Raw genomic sequence first — 18,490 nt, forward strand, 5'->3', positions numbered from 1 at the left:
ACACACACACACACACACACACACACACACACACACACACACACACACACACTCTCTGTTTTTCTAACCTTGGAGTTGAGGGCTGTCTTGTGCAGAAGGAAGATATGGAAGAGAGGTTGTCTTTGGTTTGATTCCTCTGAATGTTCATTAATTCTCCCCACCCCCAAGACATGTCAAAAAAAAAAAAAATGAACTAATTGTTTACGCCTTCCCCCTCACCAGCACTCTCATTCCCAGATTTTTTTTAAAATTGGACCTGTGATTTCCACTATGCCTCATTGTCATGCCCACATTAAGTCAGTTCATTTTCACATTTGCTACGAGGTTCTGATCTACTCTCTTGCGCATACCACTTTAAGTTTTGCAAAACATTTTACAAATGTTATCTTATTTGATCCTCACAACAGCCCAGGAAGGTAGGTGCTTGATTATCTCCATTTTTCCGATGAAGAAACATGCAGTAGACAGACAGACCGAGGTTAAGTGACTTTCTCTGAGTCACACAGCTAGTGAGTGCCTTAGAATACATTGGAACTCAGGTCTTTCTGACTCCAGGCCCAGGGCTCTGTGCACTGTGGTGCCCCCAGCTACCTTTTAGTGTAGAAGCATTACTTTTAGCATACAATGAACCATTATCTATTTCCTGGTATTTACATTAATCATTCTCTTTCCTTTCAAGTTGCATGATATCTCTGAATCTGAATTCTTAACCGAGGCAGAGATCATATGTGATGCTGTATGCCTGGTGTATGATGTCAGTAATCCCAAGTCCTTTGAATATTGTGCCAGGATTTTTAAGGTTTGTATCTGTTGTGTTCTGTTATCAAATTCATGCCTATATGGAATTAACAAATCTTTAGCAAACCTAGGGCATCAGTATAGATTAGTTTCGTTTCCTAGATTAAAGAAAGATTGTTCAGATCCTGTTTGTAGTCTGAGTGACCTAAACAACCCAAGTCTTTGAGTTGTGATTCTTTCTGTTAATCCTTTTGAAAATAATGATGCCTTCCCAATTTAGAACTGAAACAGTTCATTCACCCTTCATAGACTGATGATCTTGAGTTTTCATGTAGCCTTGATTTTGAAGGGTTTTTCCTCTTTTTTTCTTTGCATAGCAACACTTCATGGACAGTAGAATACCCTGCTTAATTGTAGCTGCAAAGTCAGACCTACATGAAATTCGACAAGAGTATAGCATTTCACCCAGTGACTTCTGCAGGAAACACAAAATGCCTCCACCACAAGCCTTCACTTGCAATACTGCTGATGCACCGAGTAAGGATATCTTTGTTAAGTTGACAACAATGGCCATGTATCCGTAAGTACTTGCTGTCTCTTATTGGCAGGCTGCACGGGTCACAGGGGCGTTGCATGCCATGGTCAGTCGTGAGGGTAGAATGCTGCCACATCGAAGTGATTTAGCAACAGAAAGAGACCTGTCAGTGAGAAAAGTACAAATCAAAGAGAATACAGTTTCATTTGGAAGGTATTTTATTTCTCAGAGATTGAATAATCCATAAAAACGCAGCCCTTGCTTTAAAACAAAGCCTACTGCAATATATAATGGTGCCTTTAAGACATCATCACACAAATCAAAAAAGAATTTGTTTCTTTGGTTTTTAACCAGTGTGTGGGAATTGGCCTTTTTCATATGTCCTTTCTTCATGTGAACTTCTCTCCTACTGGTAGTTAATTGTCATTGGAGATAAGGGAGAGTAAGGCAAAAGAAAGTTCAATTGTATAAGCTGCAAAGCCTAGTGTAGAGGGAATTTGAGCTGGATAAATGCTCTCCATTCATGGCTATGAGCCACAATTTTGTGTACATTTACAATATACTGATACATATGTTTATATATACACATGCACAGAGCTGGTCATGTTAAGTTGACTAATTATCTTAAAATGCATCACTGAGGCATATTCTGAGAGATACATTCTGTTTTGCAACAAAATATCATGTTTTGAGCAGTGCGTTTCTTAGGAGTTTAAAGTGAAAAATTCACTATTATATACATCTTATTCATCATATAGATCTTGACATTTTCTTCTTATGAAAAAATGCAGTATGATGAAGAGTAATAATCAGACATTGCTGTAAGCCAGATTGGTTTATCTTCTTCCCAGCAAAAGGATAATTTCAGAATGTTAGTATATTAGAGATTTTAAAAGTCAAATAGTTGACTCTTCTGAGAAATCATTCCTAGTACTATAAGACTAGTAATTCCTTGTATTTGTACAATTTATATGATGTTATTGCTTTAAAACATATATGCAGAGAGGATCATTACAGAGACAGATTCCACTAAGACATTAGCAACATTAATAGAATAGAGAATTTGAGGAAAACTCTGGGTCTTTCTAAAAAAAAACTACTTTGTAAGTTATTTTTTTCCTTATAGTTTCCCAGGGATTTTGCTGATGTTTTCTTTCAGGATTGCCAAATGTCTTTTCTTATAATACTTTTTAATATGCCATAATCACGTAGAAACGCACTGCTTGGTAAAGCTTATTGCTTGGTGTATGGTGTCTTTTTTATAATGTATGCTTTTAACATGTTTTTATATACATCTTTTTATGTAGATTTGCATTTTAAAATGCATCTCACAGTATCCATGTATGCATATGTATACACACGTATATTTGAAAAATGTACATACATTGAGACCTGTCCTCTGGTGATTCTGAAGCTCCTTCTCCTGAAGCCTCTTGCTGTTGCTAGGCATGCTTTGCATCGTGCTGTTCTTGATAGGTAGAGCTTTATGTATGTTAAAGACTTAGATTCAATTTATAAAATAACAGATGGATTCCAGTATGACAGCTGGTAATGGCTTTAGTATCAGTGATGTTCTCATCCTCACAAGTCATGTTTTTAAAAGGAATGTTTCGGTTCTTATTGAAACTTAACTAAAATTTTTTTTCTCCATGGGGTACTGCTAATCTTCCCTAACCATCCCACCACCATCTGCCATGACCCTCCTCAGCTCTCACCAGCGCAGCCGTGTTGTCCAGCTGAGAAGCCTCTGGCCATGCTCAGAGGTTGCCAGATGGGCAGTTGATTGATAACCTAGTGGTCCCTCTTCTGAGAGCCCTGCCCCTCAGGCCTCTAGAGGGAGGGTGTGGGAGGACTTGTCCAGGTATCAGATGCTGACTGGGCTTGACCAGCTGGCCATGATTAAAGAGCAGCTTTGGCCCTTGGTCGTATGGGTTGAGGTGCAATGAGTCGTGCCCTGCGACTGCCAAATTGCTCCCTTCCATTTGAAAGGCCCCTCAGTTCATGCCCGTCCTGATTCCACTTGGGGTCCATCATTCCTTAGCTAGAGTCCCGGGTGCTGCCTGCCAGGAGCAGCAGCTCCTGCGCTTCGGTGGAGAGCTCTGTGACCCCACCATGAGGCTCCAGGGAGATTAGGAGGCACTTTGGTTTCCTTTGGGACCCAAAGTGATGGGTAAATTGAGGGTGGGGGTGGGATTCCTGCTTCTCTGGAAGTGGATAGACTTGTCTTTTGTTGTCTTTTATTCACCAGCAGCACTTACTCCTTCCTGGTTTTCAAGCATGTGTGTGTGTGCTAGGGGAGGGGGAGTGGAGATTATTTTAAATGCAAACAAAACTTCATCCTGTTGGCAGATTGTGTTGTTTTTTTTTTAATTCTGATGAGGGTGCCATCTAACGCTGTGCAGACACTAAAAATCCTGCAATCGTAATTTTTTTTTCCCACCACCCTCTCCAAAAGCACAAGTTTTGACCTGTGTCCTTAGGTCTTATACATGGGTGTTGTGGCCCATCTGGTCGCCTCAGGGAGCTTCCCGCTCTGCACAGCTTTAGTCCACCCTTAGCTGCCCCTTTCCTCCGTAAGTGTTGCTGATGCCTTAAGTCTCTTTAAAACAACAACAACAACAACAAACAATTGGCACAGCCCCGCGGTGCCTCTTTGGTGAGTAAGAACTCAACTGTGTCCTTCTGTGTGTTTTCGCAGCCATGCCCGGTTACGCTGTCTGTGCACCTGCAACAGGTGCACATTCTGCATCTGTCAGAGCTTCCTCAACTCAGACTTGCTGCAATCTGTAAAGAACAAACTCTTCACGGCAGTTCTTACCAGGTCCTCGCTTTATTTACTGCCTGCCGGGCATTCTATTAAAATACCAAAGAAAGAAAGTAGATACTTTTCTTTTTAATACAGATTTTCACTACGTAGCCACCACTGGCCAGGAGACTAGTCTTAAAATGCAACTAATTGGCACTAAAACTCTCATTGTGCTGAATGGTGGTTCGTACTTAGGATTTGTGACCATCCTTAGTAATTTCTTAAAGATAAGAGATGGATTTGGGGATGCTGTGACGGAACGAGTAAGGAAGATTTGGGATTTTGCTTTAAGGAGGCTGATGTTTTAATTTTTTTAATGTTGAATGATAATAGAGAGATTGGAGTAGAAATATTTTAGAAATGTTGGAAAGTTGAAGACACCTGAAATACAAAGATTACAGTGGTAGGTGGTATTTTATTGTATTGAGTTTATTCAGACAAATTACAATGTTATCCAAATGACCTTACTAATGTTCACGGCATATTAGATTTATCTAAACTAGTGGATGTGTTGTGAGGAAAACTGTAGCTTCTTAACCTCTATTCTTGAAGCTAACTGATTGGCTTTGACTCCTCAGCCACATAGCATCTCACGTCACCTGTATTAAGGACCGAGAGTAATATGGGAAAGGAATTTCAGGGCCAGCAGGGCCACTTTTTGAGAGTTGCGTTTTTGTAAGTCCTTGTCTCCTGGTACGTGAGAGGTGTAACTGTAAAGTAATATCACTGGATTGTTTCACAGAACAGAACTTATTCCTACAAATAATCTGATCTCCTTCAGTGCAGTCACTCTCAAAGTTTTTATATTTGCTTCAGCAGCATTGCCAGGGATCAGAAATGTATCTGGAAACCCTCTTTTGGAATCTTCTTCAAGCCTATGGCATTTTTTAGAATATCCTTTGTGCTGGCAAATCTTTGTCCTTTGGTGGTAGATTTTATTTTATTTTTTTAAGCATTCAGATGTTGTTCAGAATTAATTCTGGTAAATAAAATTGCAATCAAGCTGAGTAATAAAGAATGAGATGTGATGACCTCTTTATTTCTAGTGTAGCTTGTAAACTGGCTTTAAAGGCAGTTCCAAAAGAGAAGATCCAGAAGTGGTTCAGAATATATAGTGACTGGTAAAATATTATTGAATTGTAAAAATTCAGTTAGTTTTATTTAAAAATCCATCTTATTACTTTATTGTGACCCCTTTATAAAACATTAACCATACAGAAACTATTCTGTTGGTTTGGTAAAAAAAATGGGAGCTCAAACTAAATTCTCTCACCCAGTGGCTCCATATTCATAGACTCCTTACAAATCATGCTGTCATTTAGAACAAGAATTGCTAATACAGCATCCTACAGAGAAGGTCATTTGGCCTCCACCTGGCCATATCTAATGATGGGAACCTTTTAAAATAGTCATGCCACTAAATAACCCAGTAACTCCTTGTTGGAATAATTTTTTTTCCTTATTCCATTTCTGCAATGTCACCCATTAGTCCTCTCTCTTTCCTGTAGAAAAGCACAATCATCGTCTCATTTTTTGGCATGCTCATCATGTCTCCCTTTACTCTTTTCTTCTGTAGGTTAACTAGCCCCATTTCCATTCCTCAGATGAGATCCTCCCTGTCCTAGTTGCCTGGGACCACTGTCTGGTTTGGTACTGTTCCTCTTAAGATGTGACTCCTAGAACTGAAATGACTCTCAGATGTAGTTTGACCCCTACACAATACAGTTTAACTTGTATTTTCTCTAATCTGTCTACTGCATTTCTGTTAATGATGTTAGCTCTTTAAAAAGCTACGCCTCACTGTTGGCTCATACTTATCATCTTAATGTGAACTACTCCTAAACCAAGGCTCCCCTGCCTATTTTATACAGTCATTTTTTTTTTAACCTCAATGCAGGAATTTATATTTATCCCTGTTAAGTTTCATCTTGGTTTTTGCTTGTCGTTCTAGCCTGTTGAAATTGTTTTGAATCTTTAGTCTGTTTTATTAGCTATACCTCCTAGTTCTTTGTCATTTGCAAAGTTGGTAAGAATTCTTTTTATGTCTTTATCCAAACTGTTGCTGAAAGTGCTGGATTTGTAAATCCCCATTTGCGCCTGGTAAGACTTAACTGGAAGAAACATCCTGCAGATTGAAAGAGAACCCTGTCAGTACTCTTTTGGATGCCAGCTGTGAATCTCCCTATATCAGGGTTTCATCATCATATCTGCAAGGATGTCATGGGAGCATATTATCTGTTTGCTGAAATCATTTACAATGTATTTATAGTATTCCACAGATCTCCAAATCTTGTGGTTCTATAAAAAAGGACATGAGGTTGATTTTGGCATGATATTTTCTTAGGTAAATCTACATGGGTTCCTAATAATTATTGCTCACAAACCCATAGACTTACAGAATTTTAGAAATGAAAAGGAGCTGTATCCTCTGTGCCCAACTCCTTCATTTTACACATTAGGAAACTGAGGCCCAGAGGTTATTATGACTTAACCAAGAACACATAGCCAGTTAGGGTCAGAGTTGGACTAGAAATCAAGTCTTCTAACTCTCAAGTTGAGTGCTCTTTTTACTTCATGATACTGTTCTCCATTGATAATCCATTCTAGACATCCCTAGTGACTTTTTATTTTTTTTTCTTCTTCTTCTTTTTTTGTTTGTTTTTGCTAGGCAGTAGGGTTAAGTGACTTGCCCAGGGTCACACAGCTAGTAAGGGTTATGTGTCTGAGGCTGGATTGGAACTCAGGTCTTCCTGACTCCAGGGCCGGTGCTCTATCCACTGCACCACCTAGCTGCCCCAACCTAGTGACTTTCTATTACATATTGGTGTTTCATAGGGTATCTTGGAGTGCTGTGTGTAATGTGTATTATCTAACTTTATCACCTATTTTATTTATATTCTTTTTTTACCTGGGTTCTTTTGGTGACCACAGTGACTTTAGGCCAATACTTTTGACCTAAACTGCAACACAGGGGAGGTAGGTATAAGAAATACTATGGAACCATTCAGTGGACCATTTTGCGTCCCTGATCTCTGAAGAATTATAGGTACTTTAACTACAACCATTTATAAATTGGGAATAGCTTAATGTCTGCCAGTAACATCCAAATTTTTTAACTCTGACGTGAAAATAGATAGCTGAAAAATTAAATGTTGACGGCCTAGGAAGGGGAAAAGAAATGATCCATTGGACTCCTACCAGCTAGTCCCTTTCAGGCATAGTTTTTTAACAGTCCATCCAGAAAGATAACCCTTTATCTGTTAAACAGCATTGGTACTTCTTGTTTTTCTAATTTTGTTCTCTAGGATAAGAGGCTAACTATTAACCATTTTGTTTTTTTAAAATCTCTTGATTCTGTTTAGCTGAGTATATGCTGTATTCGGCATGTAAAACTGAAAACACAAATAGAGTGATGTTTATTGAACTCCTTTTCAAAGTAAAAGTCATATAGGCCTTGCACTAAGGAGATTCTGCTCTTGCCTGCTCTGTTCAGGTGTATCTTTTTACATGATGATAAATTATATTGTTAACCTGTCATCAAGGCTTTTTCCTCCCAAGTCACTTAACCTCTGCCTCAGTTCCCCAACTGTAAAGTGAAGTTAGTAACAGCACCTACCTCATAATGCTATTGTGAGGCTCAAAAGAAGTAATATTTGTAAAGTGCTTAGCACAATGCCTAGCATACAGTAGGTGCTTAATAATGCTTGTTTCCTCCCTGCATCTTCCTGCACTGTTCCATAATGAGAGCTATATTAGTTAGAAAATGAAAAATACCTTTTATGTACATTTTATGCTTATTTTTATATCTAATCCTTCTTGCAGAAAGTTGCCAAATTTCTTGATTTTTTTTTTAATGGAGTCAAAATCAGTGTAAAAGTGCAAATTATACCATTTGTTTGAAGTACCCAAGACCTTTTTAGTGGTCCTCCTTCCGAACTCATACACTCCCATGCTATGCATGAGAATTGTTTATCTAATGTGGGGCTTTATGTAATTTTAATTTCTTCTTTCTTGTAGGCATTCATTAGCACTCGTCTACTGCTTTTACACTTTTTACAGCTTTTCTTTGTACACGTCCTACACATATTTCTATGTCAAATTCTCCTATTTATTTTAGCCACATGTTTATCAAAGAATCTTCTGTTTGGGGACTTTGTTTTGTGGCTTACTTGTTTCCCACTTTTGTTTTAGAATTACATTTCTTCTATTCCATTTTAATTATTTGCATTAGTTTAGTCAAGTCATTCAATCATTGTTTATGTACCATGAGAGCAGCATTTTACTCTGGTAACAAAGTTCTTAGTTTACCTTCTGTTGAATCTTTGAGTAGAAGATGATTATACCTTTCCATCTATGAGATGTAGTTCTTGTGCCCGTTAGGACTCCCAGCAACATTTTTAAAATCAGAAACTTACTTGATTACAGGAATTTACAAAATTGGTTACCAGTACAAATGTCAGCTCTAATGGTCATCACTTCTTTCTTCAGATCCTGTCATTTCAATCCACAACCATTTTTAGAAGAGACCTTCCCATTTTCAAACCTTTAGAGTTATTCTGTGATGGAGGTTCCCTAGAAATAGGATGTCCTAGTCCGTGCCTTGGACAGCACACTAATAAAAACATGTTTTTTCAAGGAAGCTTTTTGTTGTCTCACCTATAAACTTGTAAGTTACATTGCCTTTATTCATTCACTCAGATGTTTGTTACTGAGTGCCCACTGTCTTTGCCAAGCATTGGGGGAGATGCAAAGTTCTTTCACAGATCTCTTTTGCTGCCATCATTTCCTACCTCATATTATACTTATTTGTGTTTAAAGTAAGGCCTTTTTCCTTGCCTCCAGTATACCATGAGCTCCTTAAGGCAGAGTCTTTTTTTTAACATTGTACCCCAAGCATCTCACAGAATCTCTGAGGTGCCTAATAAATGTTTGTTCAATTGGTAAGATAAGATACAAATGCAGATAGTTATAATGTGGAACCTCAAATGTTACACATATTAAAGAGGTTGGTTGTGTGGAAGGATTTTGTCCTTTTCTTTCTAGTTTGAAAGCAAAATGATGGTGCCTAACTGCAATTCAAGGAGCTCACTGTACATATGACATTCAGTTAGGCTTTCGTTGTGAAAGCAACTGGTTCCTTGCAAAAGTTTGTTAATTGTATTCACCTACTTAACACAAGAACTTGTTAAAGTCTCCTCAAGTAAATTGCTGCTGCTTGCATCTTTTAGATTTTGTTGTTAGTTGACAAGTATCTATTTATTGGTGTGTTAAAATGTCAGGCAAGCTGTGGTTTGCCTTATCTGATGCTCTTTGTCTATTTAGGTGTACTTAGATGATATTAGAGCATTTTTCTGTAACTTCCATCTTCTCCAAATCTGGATTCTGCTGATGTCCGGGGAAGCATTCCTGGTCATGGGGCCATAGTTCTGTCCTTCTACAAAGTGTGTTAGTATTAAGGCATGCTCAGTTAACAGCTTGCTTATAGAATGTGGTGCTAGTAACCCACATCGGGCATTTGTATTGTAAATTCTAAAAATATTTTGTTTATTTTTATTTTTCTGCTTTTTGGTGAGGCAATTGGGGTTAAGTGACTTGCCCAGGGTCACACAGCTAGTAAGTGTCAAGTATCTGAGACCAGGTTTGAACTCAGGTCCTCCTGACTCCAAGGCCAGAGCTCTATCCACTGCGCCACCTAGCTGCCCCATCTAAAAATATTTTGGAAAAAAACAGATTGAAACATTTCATGTCACCAAAATGCTGCATTCTGTCATGGCTCTGGGGCCTAGAGTTTGAATGAATAGAATCAACTTTTATATTAAAAATGAATATTCAAAATACTCTTTGCCAAAGAAGGAATAGAAAAAGGAAAATGAAGTCAGAAAACTGACAGCCACGTAATTTCAAAAAAGCATTTCTTTGCAAGACATTCTAAAAATCTGAGAGACAAATTTTCTTTTGACTAGAAAATTTGGTTATGCATGGTACAGCAGCAGAGTAGGGACTGGCTGGTCTTAGAGTCAGGAAGAACTGAATTCCCACCCTGCCTCTGACCACTAACTAGCTGTGTTACTATGGGCAAATCACTTAAATCCAAGGATCTGAGTCCCTGAGGATCTGAGATACAGATCATTGACAGTCTGTATTGCTGGAGGAAATCTCTACATTCAAAGTCCTGGGCCCTGACACCCCCAGGCTCTCCCCCATTAAAAAACCCCAGAACCAAGCAGGACATGATAACGGTCACCTGCGTGTTAGTTTGGGGAGGCCTGGATTGCTTTTTCATTCTGTGTCTCTAGTGTTGTGACGACTAGAATGTGGTCTTAGCTGTGGTTGTAGGTCCATGTTAGCTCGGACTTTGTAGAAACACTGTGGTAATTTATTTTGTCCTTCTAACTTAACTTCATGCTTACAGTGTCAGTGTGCGTGCACGTTGCGTGGAGTGTTGGAAGGGATATAAGATTACAGAGAGAAGGAGAAGGAGAAGGGGGAAGGATCACTGGAGAGGCACAACAGCATCTGCAGTGTCCTTGCCCTGGGCCTAGCCTTCCTGCTCTTTCCCTTTCCCATCCTCAGATCCTCCATCTGCAGGGAAGGGGCCTTCAGAGGCTGGCTGGTCCAAAAACCCCAAATTCTGCAGATGAGGAAATGAGGGCCAGGGTGACTCGCCCATAGCCCCACAGGTGGTAAGGGTCAGAGGTGGGACTGGAACCCCAGCCCTTCCACCCCCACACCAGAATTAGTGACTTCCTTCCCACCATGCCCCTCTCCCTCATACCCTGCTTCTCAGTATTCTGACCGGTTTTTAGTAGGAGCACATCCAGGACCCCTGAACACTGAGTTTACAGGTCATTTTGTTAAACAAGCCCCAGAAAGCTTGTCGTCATCTAGGGAATTCTTGTGTTGTGAAGTGGCCTGCATTTGATATGCTAAAGAAAATAAATTTTTCTTGATCCCATTTTAACCTCCCCTCACCCCTAATTTGGCACCCTACTAAGGTGTATGTAACATGAGAGTTAATGTGATATAGTGGAAAAGACACTTGACTCAAGGGCCACATGGCCTAAGCTTCTGAGGCCTAGCTTTTACCAGATCACCTGGAGACATCTTAATTAACCTCAGGTTTCTCCTCTGTAAAATGGAAGTAGTAATATTTGTACTACCCATTCCACAGGGTTGATGTGAGGAAAGTGCTTTCTGTATGATAAAGTACTTCATTTCACTGGTCAGTTACTCTTCCCTTCTCCCCCCAATTTATACGTTCTAGGGTAGATTGAATTCTGATCAAGTCCTTTTGGGATTACTTATAAGTGTATTGATGTGTACCCAGTATAAAATTTCAACATATTCTTCAAATTTTAAAACAGACTTCACATTTGTTTTATAAAGCAAAAAAACAGGGGAAGTGGAAACGTATATTCAGTGTTGCTAATATTTGTCATGTTGCAGGGACTTAGAGCTCACCCTGCACATATGTAATTACACTTGTAATATACAATGTGTTTTAGGCACCTATATAAACACCATTCACTTAAGTAAAGGCTGCTTCAAGCATTTAGTCATACTTAATTCATTATTTATGTTCCAATCAGATATTACCACTAAGAATTGCTGAACTGTATGATCTTATGCTGGCAAGCAACATGAGAAGATCCTGGAAGGTAGTTGAGGTAGCAAAGACATGTCAAAAGATATCAACATGTCTTCTAGAGTGGTAATTGGCGTGAGCCGCTATGAAAGATTTGTGCTTTGGGATCACTGAGGTGTGGTTTTGGCTCGCCTTTGGGCAGTTTTATGAAACCAGTACTTGTACCTAGGCTAAAGATCTCCTGAAATAACAAACATGAATCAGACCTTGCTACTCCTTGACTAATACCTATTAGATCCCTCTGGTTTCTGTTCATGTGATGTCAGTTAGCTGAGTAATGACAGATGTGCTGTCAGACTTATAAATGCCTTCTCTGTTATAATTACTGCTGAGTTAGTACAGCTTTCAAGTACATTTAGTAAAAGAATAATTGATTTTCCCAAGTATGTTTCTATATCCCAGAATATCTGTAACATTGATGAAGATGTTGAAGTATTTTATGAGTAAGTGGTTGCTTGCCTTAAGTATTACAGTAAACCAGTGGCGTTAAGGGGATGTATTCGTGTGAGCCAGGCCCCAGCAGTGTGCATTTGATGTTTCTCATGTGTAAATATGTGCATCTGTATTACATAGAGTGCTGTGGGGAATAGATAAATACTGTTTTGCAAAGCTAATGAAAACTGAGCTGTCAAGTTAAGATGGATATTTTCTTCAATAGCGTCCCCTGTTATAACTCCAACAAAGAGGAGCCTACATGAAACATCTTTACAGAACTAGACATTCTGTGTTGGGAAATCCTTTCGACTGTGTTTTTCATATGATTATAGGAAGCCTGTCTTTCCTCTCCTTCCCCAAGGTTAAAAAAATAAGAACAAACAAAAAACACCTGTTCATCATGTTGGTAAAAATGTGAGATTAATCCCAGTAAGGAGATAGGGACTAAAGAGGGGTTTCTGAAGCAGAGAAGGTAAGAAACTTACCCTTGATACTGAATGGAGAAATCTTATTGCTTTGGCTGCTGTCGGAGCCCACCACAAAGGTAGGCTCTGTAATGTACCTGTAGCCTGTGTTCCTATTTAGAATAACGTCCCTGTTGACTTAAAGTAGTTTAGAGACTCTCACTTGCCATGAAAACATCAGTCAATGTAAACTTGTGTGTTTTTTGTAGTTTCTAAGATGTTAGTTGGGGATGTGTGTTGGTTTTCATACACAGTGGTTAATTAGTCTGCAGGTAAAGGTAAAAGAGTTAGACTGTGGGTGATTTACCCTGTTGGTGTTTGGGTGATGCAGATATATCAGGACCTGGTCGTTAGCCTTGTCATAAACGGATACTTGGTGTGCCCATATTTGCCAAAAAGTGCCAAATGGTAGTGGTTTCAAGGAGCTAATCGAAGTGTCTCATATCTATCGTTAGAAACAGCAGTGGTAAGAATAGAAATGTGTGTAAGAGCCATAGAGTTGCTTGTTCAGGTGTTAAAGGTTATTTTTAACAAAATGTTTATTGGATGTGATAACCCCATTATAGAATAAATTTGTTTAAAGTCTGAAAAAGGTAGGAAGAATGAGACAAAACACAATAACCAACTTTATATTATGGGGTGTGTAACTGAGAGGTATATTTTAAGACCCTTGCTGTGTTGAGCTGTGCCATGAACCACAACTGTGCATGTGTGCAAAAGGTTAAGAGCCCAGGTAGCTGAGTGGGGTGCCACGCTGTTAGCAGACGATGAAGGCAGTATTGTTCACCAGGTGCACGCTGTCAGCTCCGTAGAAAATTCCATCTTCATGGAGTCATCTCACGGTCCACTTTTTCTTGAAGCCAGGTAACATTTCCCACGCTCACTGGTTTGACCCTTCTGGGTGTTTTCCAGTTGGAAAAACTGAAACCCAGATATCTAGTTCCTTAAGTGATTAAAAAAGAAAAAGATATTGTATGTTAAAAGAACTAACTTGTAAAATGGGATGCACCTGTGTTATCATTTTACTCTTCAAAACACACATAAAGAATAATTTTAAAAGAGAGATTTACTTTTCCTTTGATGTGTGAGGGAGAGCATTGGAGTGCTGTGCTGCTGGGCAGTACTGATAAGCATGGAATACTGAGGCTTGGGTTGGTGGCTCCCAGCTCCTGGGGCTCATGGAATGCAGAATCACCCTAGCTACAACATGCAGTGAAATGTTTAGGAACTAAGGTAATTCTGCAGTCTGTGACTAGTCAAGGGGCAAAATAATTTGGTATAATTTATGTCTTGGCTATTAACTCTCTTCTGCATGTGTTTATACACTCGGTGTGTCATTCCTTGAAGACATTTAACTTTCACCTAAAATCTGTTTCTTCAATGTAGGTAGGTCTAAAAATAACCCAGCCTAGACAATACCCATAAGCCCTTTAATCCATAGGCTTCCCACATCACCTCAGTTGCATTTGCTTAACCAAAACTTTGGTGACACTTGAATAAAGTCCTTAGTCCCACCTTGGCTTTAAAGCTTTATCTTCCTTGTGGTAAGCTGTCATACTTGAGGCTCTTGAGGGTGGCCAGCAGTGTTTTTAACTGAGCATGTTCACAAACTTAGTTTGTGGTAATGGGGGAGATTGGGGTCATTGGCTGTCCGACCCTTGTTGTGCATAACATGGCATCTTTTATGTCATCCAACCACTTTCATTTTACCATGTTACATTGCGTCTTTTGGTTTGTACTGTTGTCGCTGCCTGTTTAACTAACACCTGGTTTTCTATTAACAAGTTTTTAATGTGATGCAAACTAGTAGTTTTTTTTCTCTGGTGGGGGGGGTTCCTCCAGATTTTTAAAAGGGGACTAGGATTTTTAAAGTTTGATTTATCACTGCTCTTAGAAAAGTATTGCCACTTGTCACTAAGCTGCCTAATGTATCTTGAGTTTCCTGGACTAGGGTGATTTTGCTCATTGTTTGAATTCAGCAAAATCACCTTCAAAGATGTGAAAACTTGATTGTATTTCTCATTTTTGATAACCAGCAGATAATTTAAAATAGTGGGTTGTTTTTTTTTCCTACTTATTGGTCTTTCCTCATGACAAAAATGCAGTAATGAAAAATCCTAAACCTCATCTATTCCAAAGTGTTAGCTAATTGCAAAGCTCCTACCTCTTTTCCTCATAGACAGTAATGGCTGAACTTTGTTATCAGCTGTAGTGATGAAAAGCTTCAGTAAACGTAGCAGTTTGGAATTAACCTGACAAGTGTCCTAATACTTCCCTAAAAGTTCTTGATTGATGTGACACTATGTTCTCAAATAAATCATGTTTTTGAAATTACTTCTGTTTTCTGACCGCAGGCACGTGACGCAAGCCGACCTCAAGAGCTCCACGTTTTGGCTTCGAGCAAGTTTTGGTGCTACAGTGTTTGCAGTTTTGGGGTTTGCCATGTATAAAGCATTGTTGAAACAGCGATGATTTAAACAAGTATAATACCGGCCCTACCAAAAACCGATACTTTTATGTACATTCTGAATGCTTTAAATTCTGCTAGAAATGTTGAGATATTTATATATGCAGAGTTACTTTATTAATATTTGTAATTCTTGCATAAGAGTATTTTAAGATAGCAATGACTGCAGTATTGGCTAGTGTATGCAAAAGAAAACTCTACTTACTGGCCACAGAAAGGTGGCCGTGCTGCAGAGGCCAAAAGGGAATGTTCTGTAAATAATGTACATATTCAGGCAGCAAGATATGTGGCTTCCCGAGAAAACTGAGTTATGGAAATGCTGTCCATAGATGTTTCCACATAGCATCATATTAGTTAGTGTTTAATTGGAACTCACTATCATAGATTTTAGTTCAACTCAATTGTACTTGCTCATGGATTACTTATTTATTTGACATTCATTTGAAATGATGCTTTGGGGGTGGGGTGGGAGGGGGCCCTAAGCTATATGAGGCACAGTTCACAATTGTCTCTCCATGGAGGGTAGGCATCAGTTTTCCAATAGAGTTTTGTTTCATTTCGAGGACAGCTTCACTCTGGCACACCAGCCACCGAGGCTTGGTACAATCTCTGACGTGCACAGCTGGACGTGAGGCTCCCCTTTGAGGGTGGAGCGAAACTTTCACAAAGTCACATAGCAAAAGAATCAATGTAATTGTTGTGTATTCCTTAATTTTTGAACATGTTGTATTTTTTAAGCCCTTTCAGATCACACAGGGGAGGAACCAATTTATACATTATGAATGTTTCTAGTTCAAAAGACCATTACTGTTTAATTTCCTCCAACTGTAAATCATCGTGTCCTCGCTGTATCCGTGGTGCCAAGGGGGTGCACAGTTCTTGCTCTGTTGTAGAATATCACAGTAGCCGCATGCTTTCTGATGTGTTCTATACCTGGTTAGAACTCCCTGTAGACAGCAACTTTTTTAAATGAAAGAATAAATCTAATGAATCCAAACCCTCACGATAAACTTATTTTTTTCATCATCAACCTTTTAAAGTATTTCAATAAATAACTAATGTGTACTGTGTTTCATTTTTTATGTTGAGTCTTCTCTCCTAGAAATCAGTCAGTTAACCAGCATTTATTAAGCACTTTGCTGTTTAGTTATTTCACTTGCGTCAGACTCTTCATGACCTCGTTTGGGGTTTGCCTTTCCTTCTCCAGCTCATTTGACAGATGAGGAAACTGAAGCAAATGATGTTAAGTGACTTGCCCGGGGTCACACAGCTATTTGGACTGAGGCCAGATTTGAACTCAGGTACTCCTGACTCCAGGGCCTATTGGCCCTTTATCCACTTAGCTGCCCCAATTAAGTGCTTATTGTGTGCCATACATTGTGCTAAACGCTAGAGATTCAAAGACACAATCAAAACATTACCTGTCCTCAAGGAACTTTACATTCTAATAGCAGAGACTGCATGTACATATATAGATCTACACAAGATATAGACAAATCAGATTCAAGGAACTTTGGAGGGGACCTCCACTGAGAAGGGTGGTGGCCAGGGGTGCTGTGGCATGTTTGAAGAGGGAAGGAAAGGTCTGGAACAGCCACAGTGGGAGGTGGGATAGGCAACCAGTTAGGAAAGACATAAAAGGATTACCTTGTTGGAGCAAGGGTCCCATGAGACTGGATAACAAGTCAGCCAGCCCCCTGTTGTGATTTCTTCTGTCTCAGTCCAGCAGCATGTGAGTTAGAGTGGAGGGGCAGAGATGATGGCAGTAATTCATCCAAGGCCCGGATTCACGAAGACAAAGCTAGGAATGGTTCACAAAGGGTTCAGGATTGGGAAGAGAGGATGACAGAGCTGGGAGACAATCAGTGTTTCTCCATAGACTTGGATGTGGGCTCATATCTATCCCCCTTTCCAAATCTTTTAAGTCTGTCATTGAAACAAAAGGTGACATCTATTCAAAAACGAGGACAAAGTTGTTGCCTTTGGTGGCATATGGGAGAATAGTGATTCACAGGTGGTTTTCAAAAGTCATTTGTGATTTGCTGTTTCCCCACAAAGACCTTTCTCCCTCTCAGAGATTTTTGTTGCTCTTTTAAAGGAACAGTTTGGAGAACTGACCTTTCCTTGAAGAGCACAATAGTCACACATGATTGCTAGTTATCAGTTTTTAATAGAGTGTGCACCACATTTACTTATTTGCTTCCCCATTTTTTTTTCCTGATATATTAAAAACATACTTAGGTAGTACTTTAAAGCTGGCAAAAAAAAAAACAAAAAACAGAAAACTTCCTCACAACTGTCCCGTGTGATAGGTAGTTCAAGTATCCCTATCGACAGATGATAAGACTCTGGGAGAGGCTGTGGCTTGCCTATGCCACTCTAAAATGGGGCAGAGGGAATATCATATAAGCATCTAGGACGTGTTCAGCCTCCACCTATGGCAGTCTTCAGTAAGCTTTGAAATTCTTATTCCCATTTACTAAAGAATGGTTATCCAGAGTTCCTGAGCTAATTTAGAACTCAAATCACTTAGTAAATATGTACTGTGTGCCAGGCATTGTGTTACGCTCTAACTCCAAATTCCTGTGTGCTGAGTGAAAGACTGATTTAGACTAAGCTGCTTTTCTAAGTGTTTTTTGTGAGAGATTCAGAGATAATTGACAACTGATTGAGAAATATTTTATATTTAGAATCATCTTTGAAGTTTCTCATTTGGGACTTAAGCACTTTTACCTCGGGGTGGGGGGGGAAGAACTGGTTAACTATGGCAGACTGTTGGCATGTCCTCTGGGGTTAGAACTGCATTGGGGAATCTTAGGAAGTTTCTAGAAGTGGGGCAGGAGAGGGATTGGTGCGAGAGGCAGCTGGGTAAGGGGTAAAATAACTTCTTTCCCACCTCTACCTCTAAAATGTATCCCTTCTACAGAGTTGAAAAATGGTCAACATTTATATTGATTTCTCTCTTCCCTGTTCGGCCCTCCAGCCAAATATTTTTTAAGTGGCAGGAAATGTAAGAGAAAAAAAAGCATAGAAGTTAAATATAATAACAAAAAGTAGAGAGTACTAAAGGGGGGAGGAACTCCTGAGAAATAGAAAATTGTGATTGAAAAAGAAGCCTCTTCGCTTGAAATAAAAATAAATAGTACTAACTGGAAAGTAGAACAAGACTTAAAAAGAGACCCTGTTTGTTGGACAAATGGTTATACTTTCTACATGCATTTCTTTAGACTACTTTTATTATAAACAGCCATTAGTATATTGGAAGGCAGTCATAGGAACAGAAACTTCTATCTATCATGTTGACTCTTTGGAATTTCAGTGTCATACATTCTCTTAGCCTAAGCAGTATTTTTACATAACATCTCGAGAGCTGCTTATTGAAGTCCAGGATGTTAACCAT

General features: G+C 39.2%; 1 protein-coding gene across 3 annotated transcripts in view; it reads left to right on the top strand.

Moving 5' to 3' along the window:
• Positions 1-16,155, top strand: part of RHOT1 (ras homolog family member T1) — a 50,151-nt gene extending 33,996 nt beyond the window's left edge. The window contains exons 16-20 of one of the 3 annotated variants that reach the window (XM_027861989.1): positions 680-799; positions 1,116-1,318; positions 3,972-4,094; positions 13,344-13,487; positions 14,978-16,155. In XM_027861989.1, coding sequence (XP_027717790.1) covers positions 680-799; positions 1,116-1,318; positions 3,972-4,094; positions 13,344-13,487; positions 14,978-15,095 — 708 coding nt within the window. In that variant the 3' untranslated portion in view covers positions 15,096-16,155. The remainder of the gene's footprint in view (positions 1-679; positions 800-1,115; positions 1,319-3,971; positions 4,095-13,343; positions 13,488-14,977) is intronic. The other 2 variants (XM_027861987.1, XM_027861988.1) reach the window with 2 other exon arrangements.
• The last annotated feature ends 2,335 nt before the right edge of the window (positions 16,156-18,490 follow it).

The sequence above is a fragment of the Vombatus ursinus genome, unplaced genomic scaffold, assembly GCF_900497805.2.
Source record: "Vombatus ursinus unplaced genomic scaffold, bare-nosed wombat genome assembly UNPS02014768.1, whole genome shotgun sequence".
In the NCBI taxonomy this organism is placed as follows: domain Eukaryota; kingdom Metazoa; phylum Chordata; class Mammalia; order Diprotodontia; family Vombatidae; genus Vombatus; species Vombatus ursinus.